This window comes from Lampris incognitus, chromosome 11 (genome assembly GCF_029633865.1).
Source record: "Lampris incognitus isolate fLamInc1 chromosome 11, fLamInc1.hap2, whole genome shotgun sequence".
NCBI classification, from domain to species: Eukaryota; Metazoa; Chordata; class Actinopteri; order Lampriformes; family Lampridae; genus Lampris; species Lampris incognitus.
In genome coordinates this window covers 43,721,382-43,747,883 of record NC_079221.1, presented here as the reverse complement: position 1 = coordinate 43,747,883, position 26,502 = coordinate 43,721,382, and the positions used below count along the sequence as shown (strand labels likewise).

Sequence of the window (26,502 nt, the reverse complement as noted above, 5' to 3'; positions counted from 1 at the left end):
AATTCCTAGCTAAACCTCTCCCCGTGCGAGGAACAGAAACTAGTTCCTCCAGTCCTCCCTGGTCCGTGGCATTACAAAAAAAACACGTAAAAACCTTTAAAACCAGGACGCCCCTGCAGGATTAAGAAAAGGTGACGCAGCCGAGCATGGCCGCTCCAGACCCCCCTCCACACAGGCACCGGAGGAGGAGCAATTAACTTAGAGATCAACAATACAAAAACGGTCTGCAAAAAAAACACCGATAAACGTGGTATTAAATATACTTCCCAAGGTGCAGGGGAACGGTTTCTTCTCTGCGCAACAGTGTCATGCATGGCGTCGTTTTCTATATCTAATCTGCATACAAGCAGGCCGGATGAAGCTTTTGATTAGTGGACATCATGCACGAACCTCCAAGAACCGGTGGCTGTTAAGAGAAGCTGAGGTTCGGGCTGCTCACCCCCCCCCCCCCCCCCATAGAAATATACTGCGTTTGTTATCAGCCCGGGGTCAGTCATGCACTACAAGGAAAAGCAACCCAGGTTGCGATGGTAAAAAGAAGAAGAAGAAGAAGAGATATTTGAGCCACACAGCAATAAGAAGTTACACAAAAAACCCTCCGGCCGTGTCAGGGCTGCAGCCTAGCGTGTGTGTGTGCGTGTGCGTGCGTGTGTGTACCACCGCCTGCAAGCAGCACTCCGCGCGCTTCACAATTGTGTGGCCTCTCACTGCACTTTACCCCACCCCCACCCGGACCAGAGAACGCGGAGAACTCGCTGCTTTGGAGAAACGCGTCGGACATCTTCATAGTGAGACGTCTGTGAATGTTCATAGTGAAGAGTTTTTAACTTTACGTCAGAAAACCTCAAAACCGGCATCCGGCGAAGAGGTTGTACGACGTGCCGTAAAGCGTGGGAACCGCCTGGTCCCTCGGCCTCCCGCCTCGCCCCGCCCCGTTTTGATAGAGTTGGCCAGTATAAGACGGAGGGCCGCGTAGAATTCCCGTCGTTTCGAAGCGAGAGTTTTTAACTTTGCGTCACAAAACCGGCATCCGGTGAAGAGGTTGTACGACGTGCCGTAAAGCGTGGGAACCGCTGGGTCCCTCGGCCTTCCGCCTCGCGGATTCGCCCCGCCCCGTTTTGACAGAGTTGGCCGCTATAAGACGGAGGGCGGCGGTTTGTCAGAAGTCTCCCTACACACGTTCGAGTGCTAAGTGAAATCAAGCTTGGGGGAGGTGGAGGGATGTACCGTGCCGGCGAGGAGCAAAGAGCCGATGGAAATTCAGTGCCGTCAAAAAAAAAAGAAAACAAAAAAAATTTTTTTTGGCAACAATTACAGAAAGCTAACATTTTTTTTAAATCATATTTATGGTTCTTAGATAAAAGTTTACAACTTACTAATTGTATACTGACACATGTGGCAAGGTCGTGGAGTCCCGGAAGCTGAGGGGACTTGCTGAATGGCACATAGGAGACGTGGATACAAAAGTGGTTTTACAATCACATGGAGAAAAAAAAAAAGATTTACATTTGAACGAGCGCGGGCGCGTCTGGTGGGAGGCCCGCCTCGCGCGGTTCAATTCATGGATGTGCGAAACAATACGAGATTTAGAAGAACTAAACATACAATCAAATCTATTTTCAGATAATCCTCTTTTCTTTTTTTTTGCTGTTGTTGTTGATCAAATCCAGATGAAAACAAGTGCAGTCCTTAAGTTTTTACAGAGTAAATAGATCTGCCGGGCCCCCGGTCAAAAGCTCTCCGCTCATCATCATCATCATCATCATCATCACCACCCTCCTCCTCCGGAAGAGCCGTCTTGGTTCGCGCTCAGCAGGAAATGATGATGCAAAGCCATTTGAACCAGGCTGTCACTCGACTCCCCCACCCTGACATACCTCCATGATTGCGGCAACGTACAGGCATAAATCACCGCCGCCGCCGCCGCAACCACCAACTGGAGGTCCGGCGACGGCAACGACACTTGTTTTTCCTTCAACTCTTCGCACCAGCTCTTAAAAACACATTAGTAAAACATTTCCAACCCTCAACTCCTGTGGCATGCAACCCGGTTTGGGCTCTCTCTACCGAACGGAGGTGGCGTCGCGCCGTCATTACAGATGTGCCACAAGAATTCTGGATCAGGACAGATTGAAGGAAACAAAAAGCATTCGCACAATAAGTAAAAATAAATTGCACAGTCAGTTCAGGGTCGGGGACTGTTGTGTAGGTGCTTGGGAGCAGAGTTCAGGGAACAGTTCGGGGGTCCGGGGTAGGTTTGGTGGTCAACGGTCGCCGATCTTTAACGCTTTGTGTATCCTTGTCGGAGAGGTGGAATAGCGGGGCTGGGCCCTTATGCCGTCGAGGGCACCAGCACCTCCAGTAGGCGGTTGTTCTTGCGCTTGCAGGACACGCTGTTGCCGTTCTTGGGGCCTCCCTGGAGAAATTTCACACACACCTTGTCCTGTTTGAATTGCACGAGAAACCTGCCACAGAGGAAGACGACGGCAGCATTAGAAATAATGCAGACACAACATCCGGGTAATGGTACAGACAAACTCACGAGTAGACACATTAACACTGGAACGACCCGGATTTCACTCCTAGCTAAACGACCATGGGCGGTCAAAATGACCGCCGATTTTTAAACTGTATTCTGTCAAGATAAGATACCCAATTGAGACACTTGGCCAATTAACCCACTCTTCCGAGCTGTGCCGTCGCTGCTCCACCCACTCTGCTGACCCGGGGAGGGCTGCAGGCTACCACATGCCTCCTCCCATACATGTGGAGTCACCAGCCGCTTCTTTTCACCCGACAGTGAGGAGTTTCACCAGGGGGACGTAGCGCATGGGAGGATCACGCTATTCCCCCCCGTTCCCCCTCGCCCCCGGAACAGGCGCCCCGACCGACCAGAGGAGGTGCTAGTGCAGGGACTGGGACACACACCCACATCCGGCTTCCCACCCACAGACACAGCCAATTGTGTCTGTAGGGACGCCCGAGCAAGCCGGAGGTAACACGGGGATTCCAGCTGCCGATCCCCATGATGGTAGGCAACGGAATAGACCGCCACGCTACTCGGATGCCCTATAATACTATTTTTAAACAATTTAAACTTCAGAGAGAAATGGTTGAACTTGAATAGCAAAATTGAAAAAGTGAAAATATTACCTGAAAAACAAAACGGAAAACACATGTTGCTGATCTAACAAACACAACAAGGCCTATAAAACGTGAAATGTAAAAAAAAAAAGAACTGAAAATAACTACTGAAACAGTCCCAAATAACGACTGGAACTTAAAATCTACCAGATCAAATGACTGACACCAAAATTAACATTTTAACAACTTTAATACTAATTTTCAAACAATTTAAGATGGCCGCTGTCCAACGCCTGTAAATACTGCAACGCCTTGGTGGTAGTCATGGTGTGTCTGTAACCAGACATGTTGGAAATAATCAAAAATCAAGTTTAGACTATTTCTCTCCACTGGAGAACGCTAGTGTGTTTCTTTTTTCCCCCCTTTTCAATTTCCCCCCCAATTGTATCTGGCCAATTACCCTGCTCTTTTTTGAGCTGTCCCCATTGCTGCTCCACCCCGTCTGCCGATCCAGGGGGCCTCCCGACCGACCAGAGGAGGCGCTAGTGCAGCGACCAGGAAAAATACCCACATCCAGCTTCCCACCCGCACACGGCCAATTGTGTCTGTAGGGATGCCCGAGCAAGCCGGAGGTAACGCGGGGATTCGACCCGGCGAGCCAGTGTTGGCAGGCACACTAGTGTGTTTCTAGGACAGAGCGATGGACTTCACGCAGAAAATGATGCGACCAACACGTCATAAATAGTGACATGATGCGCACGATGACGCGCAAATTAGGAGCCGCCATTTTGACCGCTCATGCTCGTTTCAGGTAGATCTTGTAACTTTTTTTGTGCAATTAATCCAAAACTCATTTTAATGCAAATATATACAACTTTAGGAGCATTCAGGGAGCGGCAGGTCTGTATCTTTTTTTTTTTCTCTACAAAGTTATTAAACTTTGAAATCCAAAACCGTCAAAATGGCGGCCTTGGTCGTTCTAATGTTAAAATATCAAAAGATACAAGTGTAAAGAAACTAAATAATAAACAAGTTCAGTTAAGATTGGTAGGGACTCGGGGTACTTACTCATCTGAGATGTCGATGCTGAGCTGTTCTCTGTCGGTGGCGCCAACGCGGTAGAGTTTGGTGATGATCTCAATTAGATGCTCGCTGCTAAGCAGGAAGTCTCCTTTCGCAGCAGAAGCGGACCCCTGAGTGTAACACAACAGGTATAGAATGAAGATAACTCAGTGTAATAGACCCAACAACCCAATGCGAGCGTAGAACTGCACTGGTGCCTTCATCTCCAGTGTCGCCACTGAACTCTTCGTCTGCTTCTCGCTCACCTCTTTGAGTCGCAGGGCGAAGAAGCCGTCGTTCTGTGTGCTGACTGACACACTAGTGAGGTCGGGCAGGGGGACGCTGGCCTTCACCTGGCCCGTCTTCTGGTCAGCCAGAACAAAGCTGCTTTTGGTCAGCAGGAAGATTCGAGCTGCGCCCTTGGAACCAGAGGAAAGGTGTTCAAATTGGCCACTTTCATAATTTGCTCCACATTTGGCGAAGGCATACAGGAAGTGAGTGAAAAGCTTCTCTGTGGGGCATGTAGAGTCTATTAGACTCTCTAACTCAGGAGTGGTTTCAGAGTGTGGTTTGGATGCAAGTAATAAAAGCCCCTGTTTAATCTGGTCTAAATCTTCAGTACATCAGTGTGCCTGAATGTGATAATTTGCTGGAGAACTGGGCCAGACACACGCATCCAAAATAGCTCAAATAGTTTTGGTGTGCTTGACTAGGCTTGTCCGGTGTGGCAAAAAGGCAGTTATGCAGCTGAAAGCAAGTCAGAGATGAAAAATCCAGCTTACTTCTTTTCATTTAGTTTTTTACATGCAGGAAAGTGATGTTTATTTGGTTGAGTGTGTGTAGGTCTCACCTTTCCGTTGGCCCTGTTGATCTTGTTGACCACGTCGGCCAGTAGAACCTTTTCTTCCACGGCACTGTTGAGCTTCTGGTACTTTGGGTTCTTGCGGATCTCCACGTAGTCTCCTATGAAAGGCTGGCTCACACTGAGACACAGCAAGATAATGCATTACATAGAGACTCACAATGCATGTCAAATGAAAGGTGTTTTGGCCACCGAGGCTTTGTGCTGAACAAACAGTGCACCGGTCGGAAGTAGAAGGACATTCTTCTCCCATTTCAATCCATTTCCATATTTACTTTCAAACGTTTAAGAGCTAGATGAGGATTACCTGCTGGGGTAGAGGGCCTTCTTATCTTTGAAGAGCTCACTGGCCTCCAGCTTCTCCTCATACACAGCCTTCTTTTCCTCTGTGAATTGGCTCCTGTATTTCTTGCACTGAGCACACCCACCCACACACAAACACCAGTTACGACTACAACTAACAGAACCACTCATACTTTCAAAATGCAGTCCTATAGAGGAATTTCGATTCCAGGAGGTTGAATGAAGCCGAATTGGAAAATGGGTCTGGTTATTAGACTGACCCTCCAGAGGTGGAAGATCCTCCTGAGCTCAGTGTGGGTCTGGTCCAGGAAGAGGTAGGGCCTGGCCGGCCAGTTCTTATTTATGGGCGACATGGCGGACATGGCACTCTTTAAGCCCAGGAAATACTTCTGCATCTGAACATGCAAGAACAAAATGAAAACCGGATGACAGACCGCTCTGGAATCTGGAAAATATTTGCTTGGACTCCGCAGCAATCTCACATTATACTGAACGACAAAGCTTTGCTTCAAAACACCTGCCTTCTTTTATCAAGATTTCGAGAATATTTGGTGTTCTGTGCATTTATATGCTAGTGTGCGATGTTCATGCCCTACTTACAATTCTTTGGATGGTGAAGTCGTAGATCTTTCTGCCAGCGTTGGCCCTGAAAAACTTCCTGTATTCTCGACGGACCTGTGATGGAGTGAACCAAGACCTGTCAGTTACCCACTGGCTTTAGACGAGGGTGCGGGCAGGGAAAGGAAATTACAAATAGCAGGGAATGACCGAAATATACAGACGCAGGGCACTAGATTGACATTTTGTTAGTCACAGACTGCCACGTATGGTTACAGACAACTGACAGGGCCACAGTAAGCTCCAAGCTGCTGACCTGTAAACTTAAAAAGGAAAATTTCAAATGAATTGCCGTAAAAAGAGAAAAAAAAGTGACGTTGTTACATGGAAAATGAAATGGTCATGCGGACCTTAATTACACAAAGTGGGTTATAAACAGATGCATTGAGAGAAAAAGCTGCAAAGTGATCGATTAACATGATGAAAGGATTAGAACCAGTACGAGGGACCATTTTATGGCGATAGTTTCCCTTTAAAAACCGAAAAGAGGCAAACGGCACACGGACACAGCTCACACACCTTTAAACAACACAGGAGGGCTGACATGGTTGATGAAAACTGGAGTTTCCTCATGAGGTTAGTGCCACAGCTGGACATGCAGGGGGATGTAAACACAACAGACAGCTTGACAGGGGGAGAACAAGTCAGAAGGACAGCCAGCCTCGGCCAAATCAGTTGGGCTAAATTGCATTACTGTGGCCCTCAAGCACCAAAGGGGGGGGGGGCATTTGTCCCTCAGTGATTCTATAAATTCAACTACAGCAGAGTGGTTTCATGGGCAGGTTTCTCTTGGCAAGAGGTTTCCACCTTCCTGCACACAACTCAATCATTTACTCAGATGTGCTTAAGTGTTAAGCGGCTATTCAACAGGAAAGGTGGAGGAGGGTCACAATTGTTGCCCAGTACAACCAGTCAACTTAATGTACTGGACAGAAAGGCACCAGGTGGTCCAGAGGACTGCCGACTTGACTTGTGAGGCTGGCTGCCACACCCAAGACAGATACTGGGGTGGTTGAGGGGAGTTGGGTGGGTGTTGGGGTTGGTGGCAGCTAGGCTGTGGGACTGGTAGGTACCTTGAGTCCTAGCCAGTAGGCCCAAATCACAGCGACAGCGTGCTTACGCCTGGCTTCCTCCTTCAGTCTCTTCAGTTCCCTACGAGCCTGTCAGGCATAGGTGGGGAGAGAAAGAGAGCAGGACCAAATGAAGGGAGGTGAGGTGAAGAAGAGGAGGGAGATACTCCTTCTCGTTTAAGGCACACACGCGCTGGACACACGCACACTGCACACAAAACCTGTGAGACTGTCAAAAGACTGAAAGTACAGCTTCACAATACTGCTGATCAACTGAACATTTACTAGAGGAGTGTCTGTAAGGAAAACACGCTTGGTCTGCTACAGAGGCACTTCACATGTAAAAGGGAGAGTTAAAGTCAAACAACTCCAGACTCACGTTAATTCAAGAAAAAACAAAACCAACAAAAAGGAAAACATAAAACACTGCATAGATTTTATCAGCAAACAAGGCATAATCATGCACAAACTACGCAGGAAGAAAGAGGTCACACAGAGACAGTAGCCACCATGCAGAGCATTAGATGAAAACAGGCACTGCAAACATGACCTAGTCTCACTGGAGGAGTCCATCTTTCTGGTTATGTCTGTGTGTGTGTCAGTACTTGTCAGTCTTATTGGAAAGGGATGCCCTGCTGCTAAACTGGTACCATTTAGAATCAAAGCATGCCGGCGGTGTCCATGGGAATGCTCATGCCAACATCCCCCCTCCCTCTCTCAGAGAGGACTGGACGGGCTGTAATCCAGTGGCTGCATGGCAAAGAGGCTTAACATCGACTGTGTCCTCTCCCAATCCCCTGTCAGTCGCCGCTCTCAGTCCCCAAGGTCAGTCAAATCCAAGGGTCAGTCATTAGTCCAGTCATCCTGTTCTCACATTTCTCCATCAGAAAGTGCCAGACCGGCCTAAAAGGACAGTGTTGCTTGATCCAGTAAGAAAGACCCCTCATTACTTCTGCATGCAATGGACCGCTGGATGATGGGGTCTTCATGACTGTTTGGTGGCTTGTCACATATTAATGAAATGGTGGTAATGGGCTGGGGTGAGTGGATATGTTGACAGGGTTTGTTCAAGGCAGTGTGTGTGTGTGTGTGTGTGTGTTGGTTTGGGGTGGGATGGGTAGCTAGTGAGTTGATGGAGATGGTGACTCAAGAACATCGACAAGCTTCCCAATACCTTGGTACCTTGCCAGCCAGCCCAAATGACTGACACGGCATGTTTATTCCTCGCCGCCTCCTTCAGCCGACGTAGCTCTCTCCGGGCCTGGTAGGAAGTGATGACGGTGGTGAGGAAGGTTAATTTCCAACTTAATAAGTCATAAGTCAGGTAGCCCAGGAGATACATGGTGTCAAGTTGGCCAAACACAAGATAAAGCACTGAATGGTTCATGTGACTGTTGTATAACTATCAATTATAGTTTCATAGTTTGTGGCTTTTTTTATATCGGTGCTGCATGAGGACAGTGTCTGGGTTAGTACTGTACCATCCATTGCTTCAAACCAACATTCACAGGTAACATGCCTTTGGTTTCACAAAGAACTAAAGTTCATGCTTATTACCTCCATCTGATTTGTCACCGTGATAAACTCAAGGTCTCTGCTTTAATTACACAACGTAGTCTATAAATTAGTCCGGGAGTTTTGGCAACAAATAGACCCCAATGTCACCTATGATGGGTCATTAGAACGCTCTGATGCTTATCGGGGAGAGGCTATGAGGCCTTCAGATAAAATGTTTCGTAACAATTAACGAAAATCTAAAGTCTGAACTGATGAAATGGACGACAAAGTCAAGACAATGTCATCGAGGAAATGGTATGGTTGTACAACGTATGAGATGCTTTGATGCTAATGGCTACAATAATTAGCCAACAAATTCAACAGATTACATTGGGCCACTGGGAATTTTAAAAGTGCCACCACATGTGGTATAATGCATCCAGGATAGCATAATGATAATTTCTAAGAATGCCCAAGCATGGTGATGGGGTATTTTATAAGGAGAGGATTGTAATCTGAAGACTGTTAATGGACATTGCAAAGAATATATCTACCGGGTCTGCATTGTACACAGTCTATTATAAATATATCGACTTAACAAATTACAAGAGATAAAAGGCCTGACTGGGTGAACAACTAAACAAGACATCACTTGAAGGAGAAAGGAGCCATAGTGGAGAATTCAGGTACAATAACTTGAGAGTATTATTGGGGTACAAGCCACAGAGATCCAACACTCATATGCAGGACACCCAAGTCAATAAAACAAATAGTGAATTCAAAATTAATCCCAAATGTAATGCCACGGAGACAAACTGGACGAGTTAAGAACACTACTAGCAGACAGTTAAACCGGTAGGGATGACAAAGATGTAGAAAGAAGGGACATCCAGAGTGGCTGATTCCATTAGCCAGCTTTTAAAGAGGAATGCGACAAGGTGGTAGGGAGTTGGAATGGCAAGACAGTTGGGATGAGGACGCACTAGGGCTAAAATACCTTGATTCCCTGCCAGTACGCCCAAATAATTTACACTGTGTGTTTATTCTGTGCCTCTTGCTTTGACAAAGCCTTTGTCCCTCAGTGATTCTATAAATTCAACTACAGCAGAGTGGTTTCATGGGCAGGTTTCTCTTGGCAAGAGGTTTCCACCTTCCCGCAAAAAACTCAATTATTTACTCAGATGTGCTTAAGTGTTAAGCGGCTATTCAACAGGAAAGGTGGAGGAGGGTCACAATTGTTGCCCAGTACAACCAGTCAACTTAATGTACTGGACAGAAAGGCACCAGGTGGTCCAGAGGACTCCCGACTTGACTTGTGAGGCTGGCTGCCACACCCAAGACAGATACTGGGGTGGTTGAGGGGAGTTGGGTGGGTGTTGGGGTTGGTGGCAGCTGGGCTGTGGGACTGGTAGGTACCTTGAGTCCTAGCCAGTAGGCCCAAATCACAGCGACAGCGTGCTTACGCCTGGCTTCCTCCTTCAGTCTCTTCAGCTCCCTACGAGCCTGTCAGGCATAGGTGGGGAGAGAAAGAGAGCAGGACCAAATGAAGGGAGGTGAGGTGAAGAAGAGGAGGGAGATACTCCTTCTCGTTTAAGGCACACATGCGCTGGACACACGCACACTGCACACAAAACCTGTGAGACTGTCAAAAGACTGAAAGTACAGCTTCACAATACTGCTGATCAACTGAACATTTACTAGAGGAGCGTCTGTAAGGAAAACACGCTTGGTCTGCTACAGAGGCACTTCACATGTAAAAGGGAGAGAGTAAAAGTCAAACAACTCCAGACTCACGTTAATTCAAGAAAAAACAAAACGAACAACAAAAAACAAAAACAAAGGAAAACAGAAGCACTCCATAGATTTTGTCAGCAAACAAGGCATAATCATGCACAAACTACTCAGGAAGAAAGAGGTCACACAGAGACAGTAGCCACCATGCAGAGCACTAGATGAAAACAGGCACTGCAAACATGACCTAGTCTCACTGGAGGAGTCCATCTTTCTGGTTATGTCTGTGTGTGTGTCAGTACTTGTCAGTCTTATTGGAAAGGGATGCCCTGCTGCTAAACTGGTACCATTTAGAATCAAAGCATGCCGGCGGTGTCCATGGGAATGCTCATGCCAACATCCCCCCTCCCTCTCTCAGAGAAGACTGTATGGGCTGTAATCCAGTGGCTGCATGGCAAAGAGGCTTAACATCGACTGTGTCCTCTCCCAATCCCCCCCCCCCAACCCGTCAGTCACCGCTCTCAGTCTCCAAGGTCAGTCAAATCCAAGGGTCAGTCATTAGTTCAGCCATCCTGTTCTCACATTTCTCCACCAGAAAGCGCCAGACCGGCCTAACAGGACAGTAATGGGGTTTCCATAAAATGTCATGTGAATTTTAAGCGAACGGTTGGAAATTCGCGAAAAGAAAATGTGAATTAGGTGTGCTGATGCGCGTTTCCATTAACTGGTTTGTAGCGAATTAACTGGGCTACGCACGGCGTAGTTTCGTCAGAAGATGACGGTATACGTTACGCATGGCGATAACAGGAAGACTAACCCAAACGATCCAGGGCTTGTCAAATCCTCTTGCGAGCTTTTCATTACGTAATTCCTGGTAGATTGTTGCATTATGTTGCTGTTTTCCATCTAAAATTGAAGTTACATTTTTCTTGTGGATGAGAGCGAGGAATATTTTGGTCTCCTCATCGGTCCACATGCTTCTGTTGGCAGCCATATTTTCGCACGTGTGAACGTGAACAGGAAGACGCCTACAGCGGAAACAGCTGGTCACGTGAGGTAAATATTCGCTACATCAGAACTAATTCAGCAAAGGTGTTTCCATTTCCCTTTTCGCACATTAACTCTGATTCGAATCAGGCTAAATCCACCTGAAGCGAGCGTAGTAACCTTGATGCGACTTGGCGTTTCCATAAAATGTTTTTAATGCGATATGCCCCAAGTGCGCATTAAAACCCTTTATGGAAACACGACTAGTGTTGCTTGATCCAGTGAGAAAGACCCCTCGTTACTTCTGCATGCAATGGACCGCTGGATGATGGGGTCTGCATGACTGTTTGGTTGCTTGTCACATATTAATGAAATGGTGGTAATGGGCTGGGGTGAGTGGATATGTTGACAGAGTTTGTGCAAGGCAGTGTGTGTGTGTGTGTTGGGTTGGGGTGGGTAGCAGGTGGGTTGATGGAGGCGGTGACTCAAGAACGTCGACAAGCTTCCCAATACCTTGGTACCTTGCCAGCCGGCCCAAATGACTGACACGGCATGTTTATTCCTCGCCGCCTCCTTCAGCCGACGTAGCTCTCTCCGGGCCTGGTAGGAAGTGGTGATGGTGGTGAGGAAGGTTAATTTCCAACTTAATAAGTCATAAGTCAGGTAGCCCAGGAGATACATGGTGTCAAGTTGGCCAAACACAAGATAAAGCACTGAATGGTTCATGTGACCATTGTACAACTATCAATTATAGTTTCATAGTTTGTGGCTTTTTTTTATAGCGGTGCTGCATGAGGACAGTGTCTGGGTTAGTATTGTACCATCCATTGCTTCAAACCAACAATCACAGGTAACATGCCTTTGGTTTCGCAAAGAACTAAAGTTCATGCCGATTACCTCCATCTGATTTGTCACCGTGATAAACTCAAGGTCTCTGCTTTAATTACACAACGTAGTCTATAAATTAGTCCGGTATTTTTGGCCACAAATAGACCTCAAAGTCACCTATGATGGGTCATTAGAATGCTCTGATGCTTATCGGAGAGAGGCTATGAGGCCCTCAGATAAAATGTTTCGTAACAATTAACAAAAATCTAAAGTCTGAACTGATGAAATGGACGACAAAGTCAAGACAATGTCATAGAGGGAATGGTATGGTTGTACAACGCATGAGATGCTTTGATGCTAATGGCTACAAGAATTAGCCAACAAATTCAACAGATTACATTGAGCCACTGGGAATTTTAAAAGTGCCACCATATGTGGTATAATGCATCCAGGATAGCGTAACAATAATTTCCAAGAACGCCCAAGCATGGTGATGGGGATATTTTATGGGGAGAGGATTGTAATCTGAAGACTGTTAATGTACATTGCAAAGAATATATTATCTACAGGGTCTGCATTATACACAGTCTATTATAAATCTATTACATTAACAGATTATAAAAGATAAAGGGCCTGACTGGGTGAACAACTAAACAAGACATCACTTGAAGTAGAAAGGAGCCATAGTGGAGAATTCAGGTACAATAACTTGAGAGTATTATTGGGGTACAAGCCACAGAGATCCAACACTCATATGCAAGACACCCAAGTCAATAAAACAAATAGTTAGTGAATTCAAACTTGTCCCCAAATGTAACATCACATAGACAAACTGGATGAGTTACGGACACCACTAGCAGACAGTTAGACCGGTGGGGATGACAGAAAGATATGGAAGGAAGGGACATTCAGACTGGCTGATTCCATTAGCCAGCTTTTAAAGCGGAATGGGACAAGAAGGCAGGGAGTTGGGATGGCAAAGACAGTTGGGACGAGGACGCACTATGGCCGGGCTGAAATACCTTGGTTCCCTGCCAGTACGCCCAAATAATTGTCACCGCGTGTTTATTCCGTGCCTCTTGCTTTCGACGTCTCAGCTCCATCCGAGCCTAGCGGACGTGATGGGTGTTAAGGTAGATGGGTTGACAGGTGAGCAGGGAAAAGGTGAGGAAGAGGAGGAGATTGATAGAGTGAAAAGACAAGTGGCACTCGTTCGATCAGCCATGTAAAGCAGGAATAAGAGGAAACAGCCGTGATAACAATAAGCATAGCTCAGTCAGGGAACATACTGCATATAATACCGATAAAACTCGCCAGGAAAAAAAAATAGATGGAAAAAAACCCAGCAATTTCAAGTAAATGCAGGAGAATCGAGTAAATAAATGCGATCTGACTGTTATTTTAAAGATCAAGCTCAATCAGTTGAACAGCTGAAACTAATTCCAATCCCCGTCCAGCGGTCATTCCTTGGTAAGAACCCATCTGCATCTGTACCTGAGTTCCGTGCCAATAGGCTGCAATGGTGGTCACTGCTTCCTTACATCTCTTCTGATATTTCAGTTCTCTCAGGATCTTGCGGGCCTGGTAAAATCAACAACATGCATTTTGTGCCACTTCTGAATATTTCGGCTTATTATACTGCATTTCATTGCAAAAGCACATGAGGGATGTGCTCACCTTCCATCCTCTGGTAAAGGACTGCACAACAGTGGTGGCACTTTTGATCTTCTGGTACTTCTTTTGTTGCTGTAAAACGGAAAGGAAATGTCAGAAGTCTCCTAACAAAGCACATTTTTGTGTTACAGCCAAGATACATTTATTGGCTTTGTGTACTTGGGTAAGGAGTGCGAGTGCAGTATCGGGGGGGATCTCACCGCGTATCTGCGGTACCATGCCGCCACCACCACCTGACTCTTCTTCAGCAGTAGGAACTGTGTGCGGCACTTCCAGCCACGATAGATCTTCTGGATGAGGGTGGCCAGGTCCTCCAGACACTGCCTTCTTCGCTCCTCTAGGAAGAAAAGCTGCCACGAAGAGGACAGAAGGGGACATTTCAATAAGGGGTGCACTAGGCAACACCCTCATATACATTGCAACGTCCTTCTTTCACCAGAGTCGCACGAAGAACAGGTTCTCTTTTAGTGGCACAAAGGTTAGGACAAGTCAATCTTTATTTCTCCTTCGCTGCTAATGTTATATGATTTCTACATTACACAGAGAACCCGTTTCTAGCCAGGTACATTTTTCCCCCCCAACCATGGACATTTTGGACTCAAAAAGTACCCAGACTCTGGAGGGATGATTTAAGTCCTCCCGTTTTCCGAAAGTCTTTGACCCGAGCCCAGGTAAAGATGAGAGCTGAGCAGGTGTTACCGTCCGCAAACCTCAACAAACTCTCCCAGGGACTCTCATGGTGCAGGGATAGTGCCAGGGTCACATCGGTGACTCCAGCTGATCTATACTGAGCGAATATAAACTCTATATCAGTGTGCAGCTCGAAGTAGAGCTGAAAGGCCCTACAGATGTAACAATTGTGGTTAAACAACCGACCAATCCAACATCTTTGTTACTGCAAGCTTTATTTGTACGTAAGAAAGTCTTTTCCAGTGCTGCAGGTTTAAGAGCACACATACGAGTGTTGAGTGGAAAAAAACAAAACAAAAAAACAGCCATTTCCCATGCAAGATGGGATGGTTAAGTGAAACCATGTGTTCTCAGAATGTTGGTTGTATGTTAATTAATGACGAGAGAGCCCAGAGAGCACCTCCCCTTCCCAGCTTTAGGACCCTCTCAATGTGAAAAGTTCCTGGACTCAACCATGAGCCTTTCCAAGACAGCGCCATCTACTCGAGTACCCTTAACAATGGGGTAATGAATCTTATATGTTGATAGGATCTAATTATACATCATCGTTGTATCGCCTACCGTTCTGGGGTTCCTGATGAAGATCTTGGAGCGTCCGTAAGCAAACTCTTCTGCTGGGACCTGGAGGTCTGCCATCAGCACCTCCACTCCTTCCCTATGAGAAGCAAGATAGATTAACAACAAATACTGAGAGCATATTAAACAGTCATGACTGAATTAAAACATGGCAAGGCACTGGAAGGACACAAACATAAGAGGAGTGGGGTCAAGGAATGAACAACAATAATTGTGAGGAAGGATCAGAGAAACTGAAAGAATGTCACTTGAGGTAGATAACATATCTAAAGCAAACTGAGGAGAACACAGTGCATTTGTCAACCACATGGACCACTGAGCCCACATGTATGGAGGTTGTGGGCTTGTTTGGAAAAGCTAAACTCAGAAGATACACAATATTTGGAATTGCAATCAGATAGGAGTAAATGTTTTTAATGGTACAGCGAGTACAACCAGTGAAGCTTAATACTCTAAGATAGCAGGGGAGATAAGGGTGGAACGTCTCAACATGTTGTGGATGAGAGAAGACAATGGCTGATTTCTGGTTTTATGTCACACAACCATATTGACACTGGAGCCTTAGGGGACTTATTATGGTGTGTGTGTGTGTGTGTGTGTGTGTGTGTGTGTGTGTGTATATATATGTATATAAACTATACCTCAACAACCCCATTAAAAAACAGATGCTGTATTACAGGCAGGCAGAGTTTAAGCCTTACCTGGCAGGCCCTCTCCAGTGTGGCCAGGTCTGCTTGCAGAGCATCTTGTAGCGCTCCAGGCAGGGCTCATACATCTGACGGAAGGCATAGCCTGCCCTCCTCACACGCACGTTCTCCATTAGGCCCAAGTAGCGCACCTGATGGCACACCAAAGACTCTGTGAAGATGTGGGCTGCCTTCTTGTCATTGGGCTTGATACACCTAGGCAAAAGACGAGAGCGACAGGGTGCAAACATTTAACAAGCCATACTCCGTCTTCATATCAGACTGAGACAATAGGCTAGTAACTGAGACACAATGAAGACATGATGTGGGAAAACCATACCTGATGTAGTTTGGGTTCTTGGTCTGCAAGTTCCTCATCAAAGTGCCCACCGATGCCTTGAACTGGAATCCAGCTGTCAGGGGTCTCTTCAGATTCACCTTTGTTGGGTTACCTTCAGGGAACAGCTGCTTGATGAGGCTGTGGTTGGCCTTGTACATGGCCTGCGACAGGTCGCGGTACAGCAGGTCATTGTTCTTGTCCACAAAACCCTCAACACGGTACAGAACCTGGATTAAAAAGAGACGAGTAAGTTTTATTTTTTTGCATTTTAGTCTTGATTATAAAGTAGAGACCAACAGGAAACACAGGGAGAAGACTGAAAGGGAAGACCTGCAGTAAAGGTCCAGAGGCTGTATTTGAATCCAGACGCTGTCATAAGGCCTGAGCCACCATGATGCAAGTTTAACTGGCTGAGCCACAAGGACATCCCATAAACAAACATTAACACCTTTTCAACATATGCAAGGGAACGTACATCACTACAAGTGACCATATTCAATTTAAGCTTGACCTTCCAATGCTTATCCCAGATCACAAACAAACACAGGATGCTGTATACCAGTACCTTGCCAGCATAATGCTGGATGCGAAAGCAACTGTGTGGTAGGCTGTGGTCGGTGAGGAACTTTGAATTCTTGCTGAGTCGACTCTCAAAGTGTTGGTGTTCAGCGCAGACTGTGTTTAGTTTGTCAAGGAACGTGTCGTCTGTGACCGTGCCAGGCCTTAGACACTCCTCATCCAGCATGGCCAAGATGCCATTCTGGTTCTGGACACAGAGGAGACAAGAGCAGGAGGTTAGCAGTAAGGAGGCTGAATAAATTAAAATATAAGAATATGACAATTTAGTTCATTTTCTTAGTTATTTACTAGACAAACAGGCCTTCTAACTGTTTTAGACAAATGCTGTAAAATGAATTAAAAACTGACTCACGGGGGCAATTTAACTCCGTTACAACTTATCTGCAACTATTGAGAAACTCATCTCTCTATGGCTTTTTGACATTACTGCTTCAGACTCAAGTGAAGTGTGGGGTCCTGATAAATTGCTTTGACCATTTTCCAAGAGCCATGAGACATTCAGGACAGACTCACATTCTCAATGAGGTCGCAGATGATGGCGTTGTTGAAATATTCAATGTTGGTCCACTCGATGCCCTGGAATAAAAAAGCAAAGAGGGTCAGAGTGTCCAGACGTTCTCTCGGTCCAAACAACTTTCACTTCGGCCTCAAAGAAACCTCTCCTACATCACCTATGTGGACTCAGTTTAACATGATTTATGAGCCCAATTAACCTTAATGACGTTTATATAACTAATGATGAGTTAACCATTTAAGAAGAGACGATTACCTAATAAAATCACTTTGAATGCTTAAGTGGTGGTTGCTTCTTTGCGTGCAACAAGAACTGCAATATCATATTATTGATAAATCACTTGTTGGGTCGTTGTTTGTTGTAGGGAGAAAGTTCAGAGCCAATGGTTTGGGCTGGGAAAGCAGCTTTGGCTGGTTGGGGCTATATGACGGAGGGTCTACGTTTACGCAATAAGACCAATAAGAGGGCGTGGCTTAAATTGAGATGGGATGGCTCACATCCAGGCTGTGTACTGCTGATTGGTGGCCCTCTCTGCTCCTCTGAGCCATGGTATTTTCCCATGCAACATGCTGGACAGGGGCCAGGGAGTGGAATATCATTGGTAATGTGGGGAGAGAGAGGGAGGTTGGGGTCAGGGGAACAGCACTCGCATATTTAGAGATTTGAAAGCAAACAGAGCCCTAGAGCCCCAGGGGGGAGAGAAGTGTTTACTCTTGCTGGAGTGAGGGATCACTTCCGTCCCCAAGCCAATGGAGGGAGATGGGAGGAGGAGAGTGACAGAGAATATTAGGACAGATACAAAGAGGCATATGGTGCAGCAGATACAGATGCAGTAAAATCATGAAGAGGAACATGTAAATGTCACCAGGTCAGTAGCAAGTATGCAACATTAGCATACAAATGCCAAAGGCTGAAAAGATGAATGATGGCGTTGAGTAAAGCTCATAGCTTATAGCCCAGTGGTACCCACCATGAATGTAGTGCAGCACAATTTCGTATGCTGAGACAGGGGATGTGGGCGAAATAAGGTTGTCAGGGATAAGGGCTAGACCTGCTGTGCAGTATGGATTATAAGGAGTGTATATGGATACCCGGCTGTGAGAGCACACCGCTGACCTACCTCTCTGATGTACTCCTCCTGCTCCTCACGGAGGGTCAGCTCAATGAAGATCTGCTGTAGCTTCTCATTGCAGTAGTTGATGATAAACTGCTCAAAGCTGTTGTCCTGCGGGGAGTATTCAAAGTGACAAACAGTTAGCTCCATCTGTCAGTAGCATGTTGAATTCTCTTCCCCAGGTGCACAATACAGATTAATGGTGGCGGTGAGACGCAACTTGCCAATAGACTGCCAGAACCTGGGTTTCCCCTGCAGTTTTGTCAACCCCAAAACCTCACCAGGTTCTGCTGGCCACTGTTCTGATGTTATACCACATTCATAAAGACAATGTCTCTGCCAGAACAAATTTGTCCTCAGTCAGCAGGCCCTAAAAATCAAATGGTGTTAATTTTAAACCTACACAAGTTATGAGGGGTCCAGAGATCTTCCTTTGCTTGGAGGTCTATAGCTTTATCGCCTAACATTTACTGAACAAAGATGTCATCAGTTGTGCACAACCAAGCCGCTGTGGATTTTTCTGGTGTGCCGTCATAGATGCAACCTCATCCGAGGGGGAAAAAAGTTCCATCCAACCTGTGTAGTTCAACATTAATGTGCTACCGACCCCTTTGAAAGACTGCCCCAAATACCCCCATATTTTCCACCAGTTATAGCAAATTATGAGCATTTAGTTGTGAGTTGATACCTCTCGGCTGATGTCATCAACATACGCTAGGTTAGGAAAAATTCATTTGCAAAAGATATTTCCCTCAATGTTGGTTAGAAGAGCAGGTCTAGTCTAAAAGCTCAGAGAGAAGGACGCGGCTAGTTTACTCAGCAACCAAAGGAAATGGATAGGACACAGCAACAGGGAGGAGGACTTTGGACTTTCGGGTATTGTAAAAAAAGTGTGTCATCCATTTCAGTTGACAGAGAAACCAGGAAGTCACCTTCCCCCGTCAAAAAAAAAAAAAATCACACAACTGTAAATTGAAGCATCTCTATTGCCCAGGTGGCAGCGGACACCAGGCTGAAATGTGACCGTCTGATTCTGTAACCAAAACCATCTGAGCTTGAATTACAGTGGCTTATGACAGGCTGGTATACAAAACTTCAGGTAGTTCAAATAAAATTTTTCTGTCTCTTCTTGCGTAATGGATAAGCTTACTGCAAGAGAAAACCAGGGGGGGGGGATGCCATTGATAACTGAGATGGGAAAAGTAGTCCATGCTTTCCTATTATCTAGTATAGACCTAATCACCATCAGTGGGATTAAATTGTATTTCAAGTCAGACAGAACCACATTTCAGCACAGGCCTGACAGTTTGGCGTGACTTAAAGAAGTGCACGAGGCTCCAAAAAGTAATCTTTTAAATGCCATTGCCTTTTCAGCCATGTGGTGGCGCTGCGCCCTGGGTGCCCTGTGTCATCTTAGACGAAGAGCTGAATTAGGACTAAAGGGGATTGAGATCACAGCATGCACTCTTGCACAGCAAATGCCCTTTGGCAGGTGTTACTTACTCCGTCCTGGAGACCCAGACAAAACACAACAGCGAGGAGAGAGGAAGGACTCGACAGTGAGCGGTGTAAACACCCAGGGGGAGGAAGACATGCACTTTGGAAACATCGTTTCAGCAAACTCACAGAGAGGAGTAATTGAAAACATTTCTTAAAATGCAAGCCGCTGATAGGCTGCTGCGAGCAAGCCGTCTTGGGTATTTTTTTCTTTCAGTTTATTAATCTCAAAGTGATTGGGTGGTGTTGTTAGGAGCTCTCAGAGAGAGAGGTTCATATTTAATCTCACCTCAAATATCTCAAAGCCGTAGATGTCCAGCACACCCATCACCTTATGACGGGATTTGGTTTGAGCCTGCCGAAAGACAACAGTGAGCATGAGGAAGATGGCCGCACTTAAGCTGACTGCCAGTCGCCATCGTCAGTGGACGACAATCGGAAAAAAAAATACAGTAAATAAACCTACTTTAATGCTTTCATTGATCCTGGCAACCAGCCAGCTAAACAGACGACTGTAGAGATTTTTGGCAAGGGCGTCGCGGGCATAGTAGGCCTGTAAAAGAAAACACGCAACAATGGTTTGACACAAACAGCCGGCAAGAACATTCATCCTCTATTTTCATAAACCGTATTGTAAAGTCAGCTTCCACAGGAAGTGTATTACTGTTGAAATACTTAGCGGGAGACAGCTGCTGTAAATATTTGCAGAAGGTCAGATTCATGTTATTACACAGTATAACTCACGGTGATGGCAACCACGGGCTTAGAATTGTGCAACTTATAGAAGTGAACGCTAGGCTCAGTGAGTTCAGCCACAACTTCTCCGGGCCATCCATTGTGCACAAGGGAAATTATACACCGAACCCTCAGAGTAGGCGTGTCATGGAGACAAATACTAGGCCCGCCGCTTTGGCTCATGGGGGTCAGATTCTGTCATGGCTTGTGTAAACACAGCAACCCAACTGCTACACAAGACAGTGAGGATTGAACTGGGCCGGGGGTGGGGCAGAATGAAATGCCCTCACAGTGATGGTTTGGCCCTGCGGTGACGTTTCAGCTGTCGTATAGATGGCAGCCGGTGTTAAGCCCAAACAGACACTATACGTACTTATACAGAGTGGTGTCAAGAGTGGGAAACACAATAGGCTAGATTACACAATTACAAAAATTTGCACTGCAGGAACTTTCTCCAGGAACTAGGAACCTTCTGAGGAACTCTGTTTCCACTGCAGGGACATTATTTTACCCCCCAAAAAGTCCATACTCTGGGAGGTAGTAGTTTCCAAAAGTACAGGACTTTTGGGGGTGGGGCTTGGAGTGTTGAACATTTCTGACTGGTCAAGTACCTGCAGCATTTTACTTCAACCCTCATCTTTAAAAATCTGCTGCTGCAAACCAGCGCCGTGCCCGAAAACATCAACCCATTCACTACTCCCTATCTAGGGAGTTCTCTATAGAAGATGTTATAGTGAGCTCAAAATTTCGGACACTACTTGGGTCATTTTCTCCACCATTAATTACGTCATTGCTGTCGCACAATTAAAACGTAGCAGATCAACGTCAGCTGGTGGAACATCCGTAATACCAGCATGCCTTTTTGTGGTAAATACTGAGCGTACTCTCTCAAACTAATAAATACACAGTAGTTTGTGGTCATTTGTGCTGTGATGTGCTGCTCTAAACATTATTTTCGCATGATTTGTCTCGTGCCTGTCTTCATAAGGAAAAACTACACTCCATCGAAAATACTTCCTAATAATAGTCCTTATGAAACAGCTTTTACAACTCTGTGGAAATGCCACCCAATATCAACCTTTGCTTGTTCTCACAGTCATTCAAATATTTTGATTAGGGGCATCCGGGTAGCATAGCGCAGCGGTTTTCAAAGTGGGGGCCGCGGCCCCATAGGGGGCCACCAGGGGACACCAAGGAGACCTCAGCAAATTGGAGGGAAGATGAGGGAAAATGCTAAAAAAAATGTTTTTGAAAAATAAATTGAATTATTATGTATATCATGATCAAATATATTTTATAACAAAAAATGCTTATAATGGAGAACAGAAATATTCAATATAATGGAAGGATTAAAATTTGAAGTATAAACGTCATTATTATTGCATTAACAAAAGTAAGGAAATGTATTCAGGAGTTTTTTTCCCTTCTTTTTAACATTTGCCTTAGTATTGTCAATGGGTTTTTAAAGACATCTTGCAAAAAGGGGGCCCCCGGCCAGAAGCTAATGCTATTTGGGGGGCCTTGGCATGGAAAAATTTGGGAACCCCTGGCGTAGCGGTCTATTTCGTTGCCTACCAACACGAAGGTCCCAGTCCGGATCCCCATGTTACCTCCGGCTTGGTCGGGCGTCCCTACAGACACAATCGGCCGTTTCTGCGGGTGAGAAGCCGGATGTGGGTATGTGTCCTGGTCGCTGCACTAGCGCTTCCTCTGGTCGGTTGGGTCACCTGTTCGGGGGGGGGGGGGGTAGTGTGATCCTCCCACACGCTATGTCCCCCTGGTGAAACTCCTCACTGTCAGGTGAAAAGAAGCAGCTGGCGACTCCACATGTATCGGAGGAGGCATGTGGTAGTCCGCAGCCCTCCTCGGACTGGCAGAGAGGGTGGAGCAGCGACTGGGAAGGCTTGGAAGAGTGGGGTAATTGGCCAGGTACAATTGGGGAGGGGGGGAATAAATAAATAAGAAATATATATAAATTTTTGATTAGAAGAAGAAACGAATACTAGACAGAATACAGAGATGTGCTCACTTTTTCATATGCCAGCAGACTTATTTTTGGGTGTCTCCCCGCAGCAGGCAGGAGACACCCTGGACTGGCCACCAGTCCATCACAGGGCCAACTCACACCTAGGGACAATTTAGTACGGCCAATTCATCTGACCTACATGTCTTTGGACTGTGGGAGGAAACCCATGCAGACACAGGGAGAACATGCAAACTCCACACAGAGGACGACCCGGGATGACCCCCAAGTTTGGACTACCCCGGGGGCTTGAACCCAGGACCTTCTTGCTGTGAGGCCACTGCACTAACCACTGCGCCACCGTGCCGCCCATTTATTCATTCATTTATTATTCTGCAATTTTCAGACGTCAATCTCACTGTAGCACACAGCTGCTTACTGAGTCCACTGTCTGTGCAAACCGAAGAAGCTCCCTTACTTCTAGGTCATCCATTTTCCAGACAGTTTTAAATATGCTTCACTTCATCTGCCATGTACAAGTCACGGATACAGTCCTTGTGACTGGCTCACTGGCTCCTGTAGCAAGTGGACCAAAGCATTTCCAAATATGCCAATCTGATGAATTTTTGTTCATACTATCCGTTTGGTAATAGTTAAATGCTATTATGTTGCGAGTTGGCAAATTGTCAATGCAATTTCAACAGATTACTGACTCCAGCTCATGCTCACAAGTGAGCTCGACACAAAAAATTGAGGGTAGGTTTATGGGGTCATCAGCATGTCTGAATGAGGTTTAAATGTGGTTGAACTGATCAATCACTGACCGTTTCTCAGGGCTGGAATTCTTCTGAGAAATTAGTTAATATATATAATTTTTTTTTTTTTTGGAAAATCCCCCCCTCCCTTTTTTTTCTCTCCCCCAGTCGTATCTGGCCAGGGCAGCACAGTGGCACAGTGGTTCACGCGGTCGCTTCACAGCAAGAAGGTCCGGGGTAGTCCAACCTTGGGGGTCGTCCTGGGTCGTCATCTGTGTGGAGTTTGCATGTTCTCCCCGTGTCTGCGTGGGTTTCCTCGGGGGGCTCCGGTTTCCTCCCACAGTCCAAAGACATGTAGGTCAGGTGAATCAGCCGTACTAAATTGTCCCTAGGTGTGAATGTGTGTGTGGGTCGGCCCTGTGTGATGGACTGGCGGCCTGTCCAGGGTGTCTCCCCCGCCTGCCACCCAGTGACTGCTGGGATAGGCTCCAGCATCCCCGCGACCCTGAGAGCAGGATAAGCAGTTCGGATAATGGATGGATGGATGTATCCGGCCAATTACCCCACTCTTCTGGGCCACCCCGGTCGCTGCTCCACCCCCTCTGCTGATCCAAGGAGGGCTGCAGACTACCACATGCCTCCTCCGATACACGTGGAGTCACCAGCCGCTTCTTTTCACTTGACAGTCACCGGGGGGGGACATAGCATGTGGGGTGTGGGATGATCACGCTATTCCCTCCAGTACCCCCCCCCCCCCAAACAGGCGCCCTGACCTACCACAGAAGGTGCTAGTGCAGCGACCAGGACACATACCCACATCTGGCTTCCCACCCGCAGACACGCCCAATTGTGCCTGTAGGGACGCCCGACCAAGCTGGAGGTAACACGGGGATTCAAACCGGTGTTCCCCGTTTGTAGGCAACGGAATAAACCGCTACACTACCTGGATGCCCCAAAATTAGTTAATATTATCCATGACAGTCCAGAGAAAAATGAAAATGGGTCCAAAAAAAACCCACCTAAGTCTATAATCTGCTCATGAAATTTTGATATTTCTCAGTCAGTCCGTCATGGAATGCAGTAAAGCAAATAAAAATTGAGATAAAAAGGCTTTAAACTCACTCCTGAGATGCACCTTAATATGCAAATAGAAATGTTCACATGACTAAGGAGTCAGCTTGGTCCCAGGTACCGATTTCTGCCAGTCTAAACGTCTGAGTGAACTCGCTAACCTCTAAAATATGACCTATATTTGAATTTACGGGAGGGAATACTCATCTATAATGGAGTGCTTTTCACGTAGCTTTGACAAGCTTTATGGTTGGCAGCCACTGGAGCAACTCGGGGGGAAGTAATGCCCTGCTCTCCTGTTTCCAAGCACCATGACTTGGCTTTGTGTGCACACAAACACACGCTCCGAAACCACATGTCGGCTGCGGGGGGAGAGGGTGGCGATGCGTCACGTGTGACGGACATCGCTTCAAGCTCTAACCTGGGCCACGTTGAGTGTGGTGGACACCTTCTCCATCTTGGCCTCCACGGTGCGGTAGCTGAAAGCCCTCTCCAGAACGGACTGCTCGATGCCCAGCAGCTCACACATCTCCTTCAAGTCTGGAAACACACACAGGAAGAAACAAAACAAAATGAGCACAAAAAAAGTTACATCACTCATTTCATCTTTTTTTAATTTCTAATTTTTTTTAAATTTTGATATACTTTTAATCATCCCTGTGGGGAAAATCCTCTCTGCATTTAACCCATCCTAGCTGTGCAGCTAGGAGCAGCGGGTAGCCGCCGTGCAGCGCCCGGGGACCAACTCTAGTTCGTCTCGCCATGCCTTACTCAGGGGCACAGACAGGAGTATTAACCCTAACATGCATGTCTTTTTGATGGTGGGGGAAACCGGAGCACCCGGAGAAAACCCACCGCAGACACGGGGAGAACATGCAAACTCCACACAGAGGATGACCTGGGATGACCCCCCTCCCTCAAGGTTGGACAACCCCGGGGTTCGAACCCAGGACCTTCTTGCTGTGAGGCGACAGTGCTAACCATTGCGCCACCGTGCTGCCGTCTTGTGTTCAACACCCCCCCCCCCATATCTTCCATGCAACAACTTTCATTTAGTGCTTATTTTCCTCTCTTATCAAGCCTGTTCACGCCAAGTTCTATTCTCTAGTTTCAGAGTACATTTTAGCATACATTTTAAGAAATACTGTAGGTTATTTTACTACTAGCCAGTTTGTTTATCAGCCAGTGATACACTCCTTAGTTGTGTTTAACCCCTGGCAAATATAAATACAAAGACGGATTCAAGATTTAAACCAATTTTTCTAAAAAATGTCAACATGAACCCAAGGTTGGAAAAATTCCTTCAACAGATATTTCCTTGAGCCTTCATCATTCTTAGTGGCTTTCTCGAACACCCCGTGTGTGTGTGTGTGCGTGTGTGTGTGTGTGTGTATGTGGTGATCACTGAGACATCTCAGCGCTGCAGGCAGGAAAACATTGTGGCCTGTCTGATGATCTCGTCTCCATTTGCTAGCAGAGCACCCAACAATCAAGCAATGACTTATGATGATGGGCGGGGGGGGGGGGGGAATTGTAATTCTTGGGCGCTTACTAAAATGTTATGAAGAATCACACAGACAACAAAACCTAACTGATCACTTCAGCTCTGTTGGTTCAGAATATGTTCTGAGTAAGTGTAAAATCAGATTTCGAACGTTTTGCGACTTCATCGAAGTGATCTGTTAAGTTGTAGTCTGTTTGATTCTAAATGATGCCCGACAACGTTTTGAGGTCTGGGTTCAAAAAAAAAAAGCGAACCTATACTTAATAGTATCTTTAGGCCAATGGTTCAGCCCCTATTGCCTTGTGAAAGGTGTAATAAGCGCTGGCGATCAATCCATCTGTGTGGTTTGGGTAACGCCGGAATCAACCATGTAGTGGGGAAACACAATAAAATAAGACTTGAGGTATTGACGAGACTCGAGTGTCATATCCACAAAAATGAGCTCAACATGAAAACGTGTGTATGAATGACGTGGACATGTATTTGCTTAGCATGGGACCACACAATGACCCAGGACCAAAACATGCAAATGTCATATTTGTTTAGTGGAGCTCGGGTGCATGGGTGATGAGGGCAGCCGGTTCCTCACACAGCAAGTCATAAAACCATCATACTGCACGTACTGACAATGTGTAAGGGTTGACAGCAGAGCAACCAATAGGTGGCAGTGGTCAAACAGCAGTCTGAAAGGTGTAAAGGGAAAGCATGGTGCACAAAGTGACCCGTGTGATTAAGGTGAAGCAAGATCATCTGTCTTGTATG

The 26,502-nt window shown here is 46.3% G+C and overlaps 1 protein-coding gene across 4 annotated transcripts in view; it reads right to left on the bottom strand.

Moving 5' to 3' along the window:
* Positions 1 to 2,320: 2,320 nt before the first annotated feature.
* The window catches only part of myo1b (myosin IB), an 86,992-nt gene continuing 62,810 nt past the window's right edge, over positions 2,321 to 26,502 (bottom strand). Inside the window, exons 11-31 of one of the 4 annotated variants that reach the window (XM_056288844.1) lie at positions 24,658 to 24,776; positions 20,179 to 20,265; positions 20,002 to 20,067; positions 18,222 to 18,326; positions 17,101 to 17,163; positions 16,574 to 16,774; positions 16,009 to 16,235; positions 15,684 to 15,884; positions 14,968 to 15,061; positions 13,917 to 14,066; positions 13,720 to 13,788; positions 13,537 to 13,623; positions 13,065 to 13,151; positions 7,003 to 7,089; positions 5,912 to 5,986; positions 5,572 to 5,706; positions 5,316 to 5,422; positions 4,997 to 5,129; positions 4,413 to 4,565; positions 4,153 to 4,277; positions 2,321 to 2,465 (exon numbers count right to left, since the gene is read on the bottom strand). In XM_056288844.1, the coding sequence (XP_056144819.1) occupies positions 2,333 to 2,465; positions 4,153 to 4,277; positions 4,413 to 4,565; positions 4,997 to 5,129; positions 5,316 to 5,422; positions 5,572 to 5,706; positions 5,912 to 5,986; positions 7,003 to 7,089; positions 13,065 to 13,151; positions 13,537 to 13,623; positions 13,720 to 13,788; positions 13,917 to 14,066; positions 14,968 to 15,061; positions 15,684 to 15,884; positions 16,009 to 16,235; positions 16,574 to 16,774; positions 17,101 to 17,163; positions 18,222 to 18,326; positions 20,002 to 20,067; positions 20,179 to 20,265; positions 24,658 to 24,776 (2,504 nt within the window). In that variant the 3' untranslated portion in view covers positions 2,321 to 2,332. Of the gene's footprint in view, positions 2,466 to 4,152; positions 4,278 to 4,412; positions 4,566 to 4,996; positions 5,130 to 5,315; positions 5,423 to 5,571; positions 5,707 to 5,911; positions 5,987 to 7,002; positions 7,090 to 9,912; positions 10,000 to 13,064; positions 13,152 to 13,536; positions 13,624 to 13,719; positions 13,789 to 13,916; positions 14,067 to 14,967; positions 15,062 to 15,683; positions 15,885 to 16,008; positions 16,236 to 16,573; positions 16,775 to 17,100; positions 17,164 to 18,221; positions 18,327 to 20,001; positions 20,068 to 20,178; positions 20,266 to 24,657; positions 24,777 to 26,502 lie in introns of all 4 variants that reach the window. The other 3 variants (XM_056288847.1, XM_056288845.1, XM_056288846.1) reach the window with 3 other exon arrangements.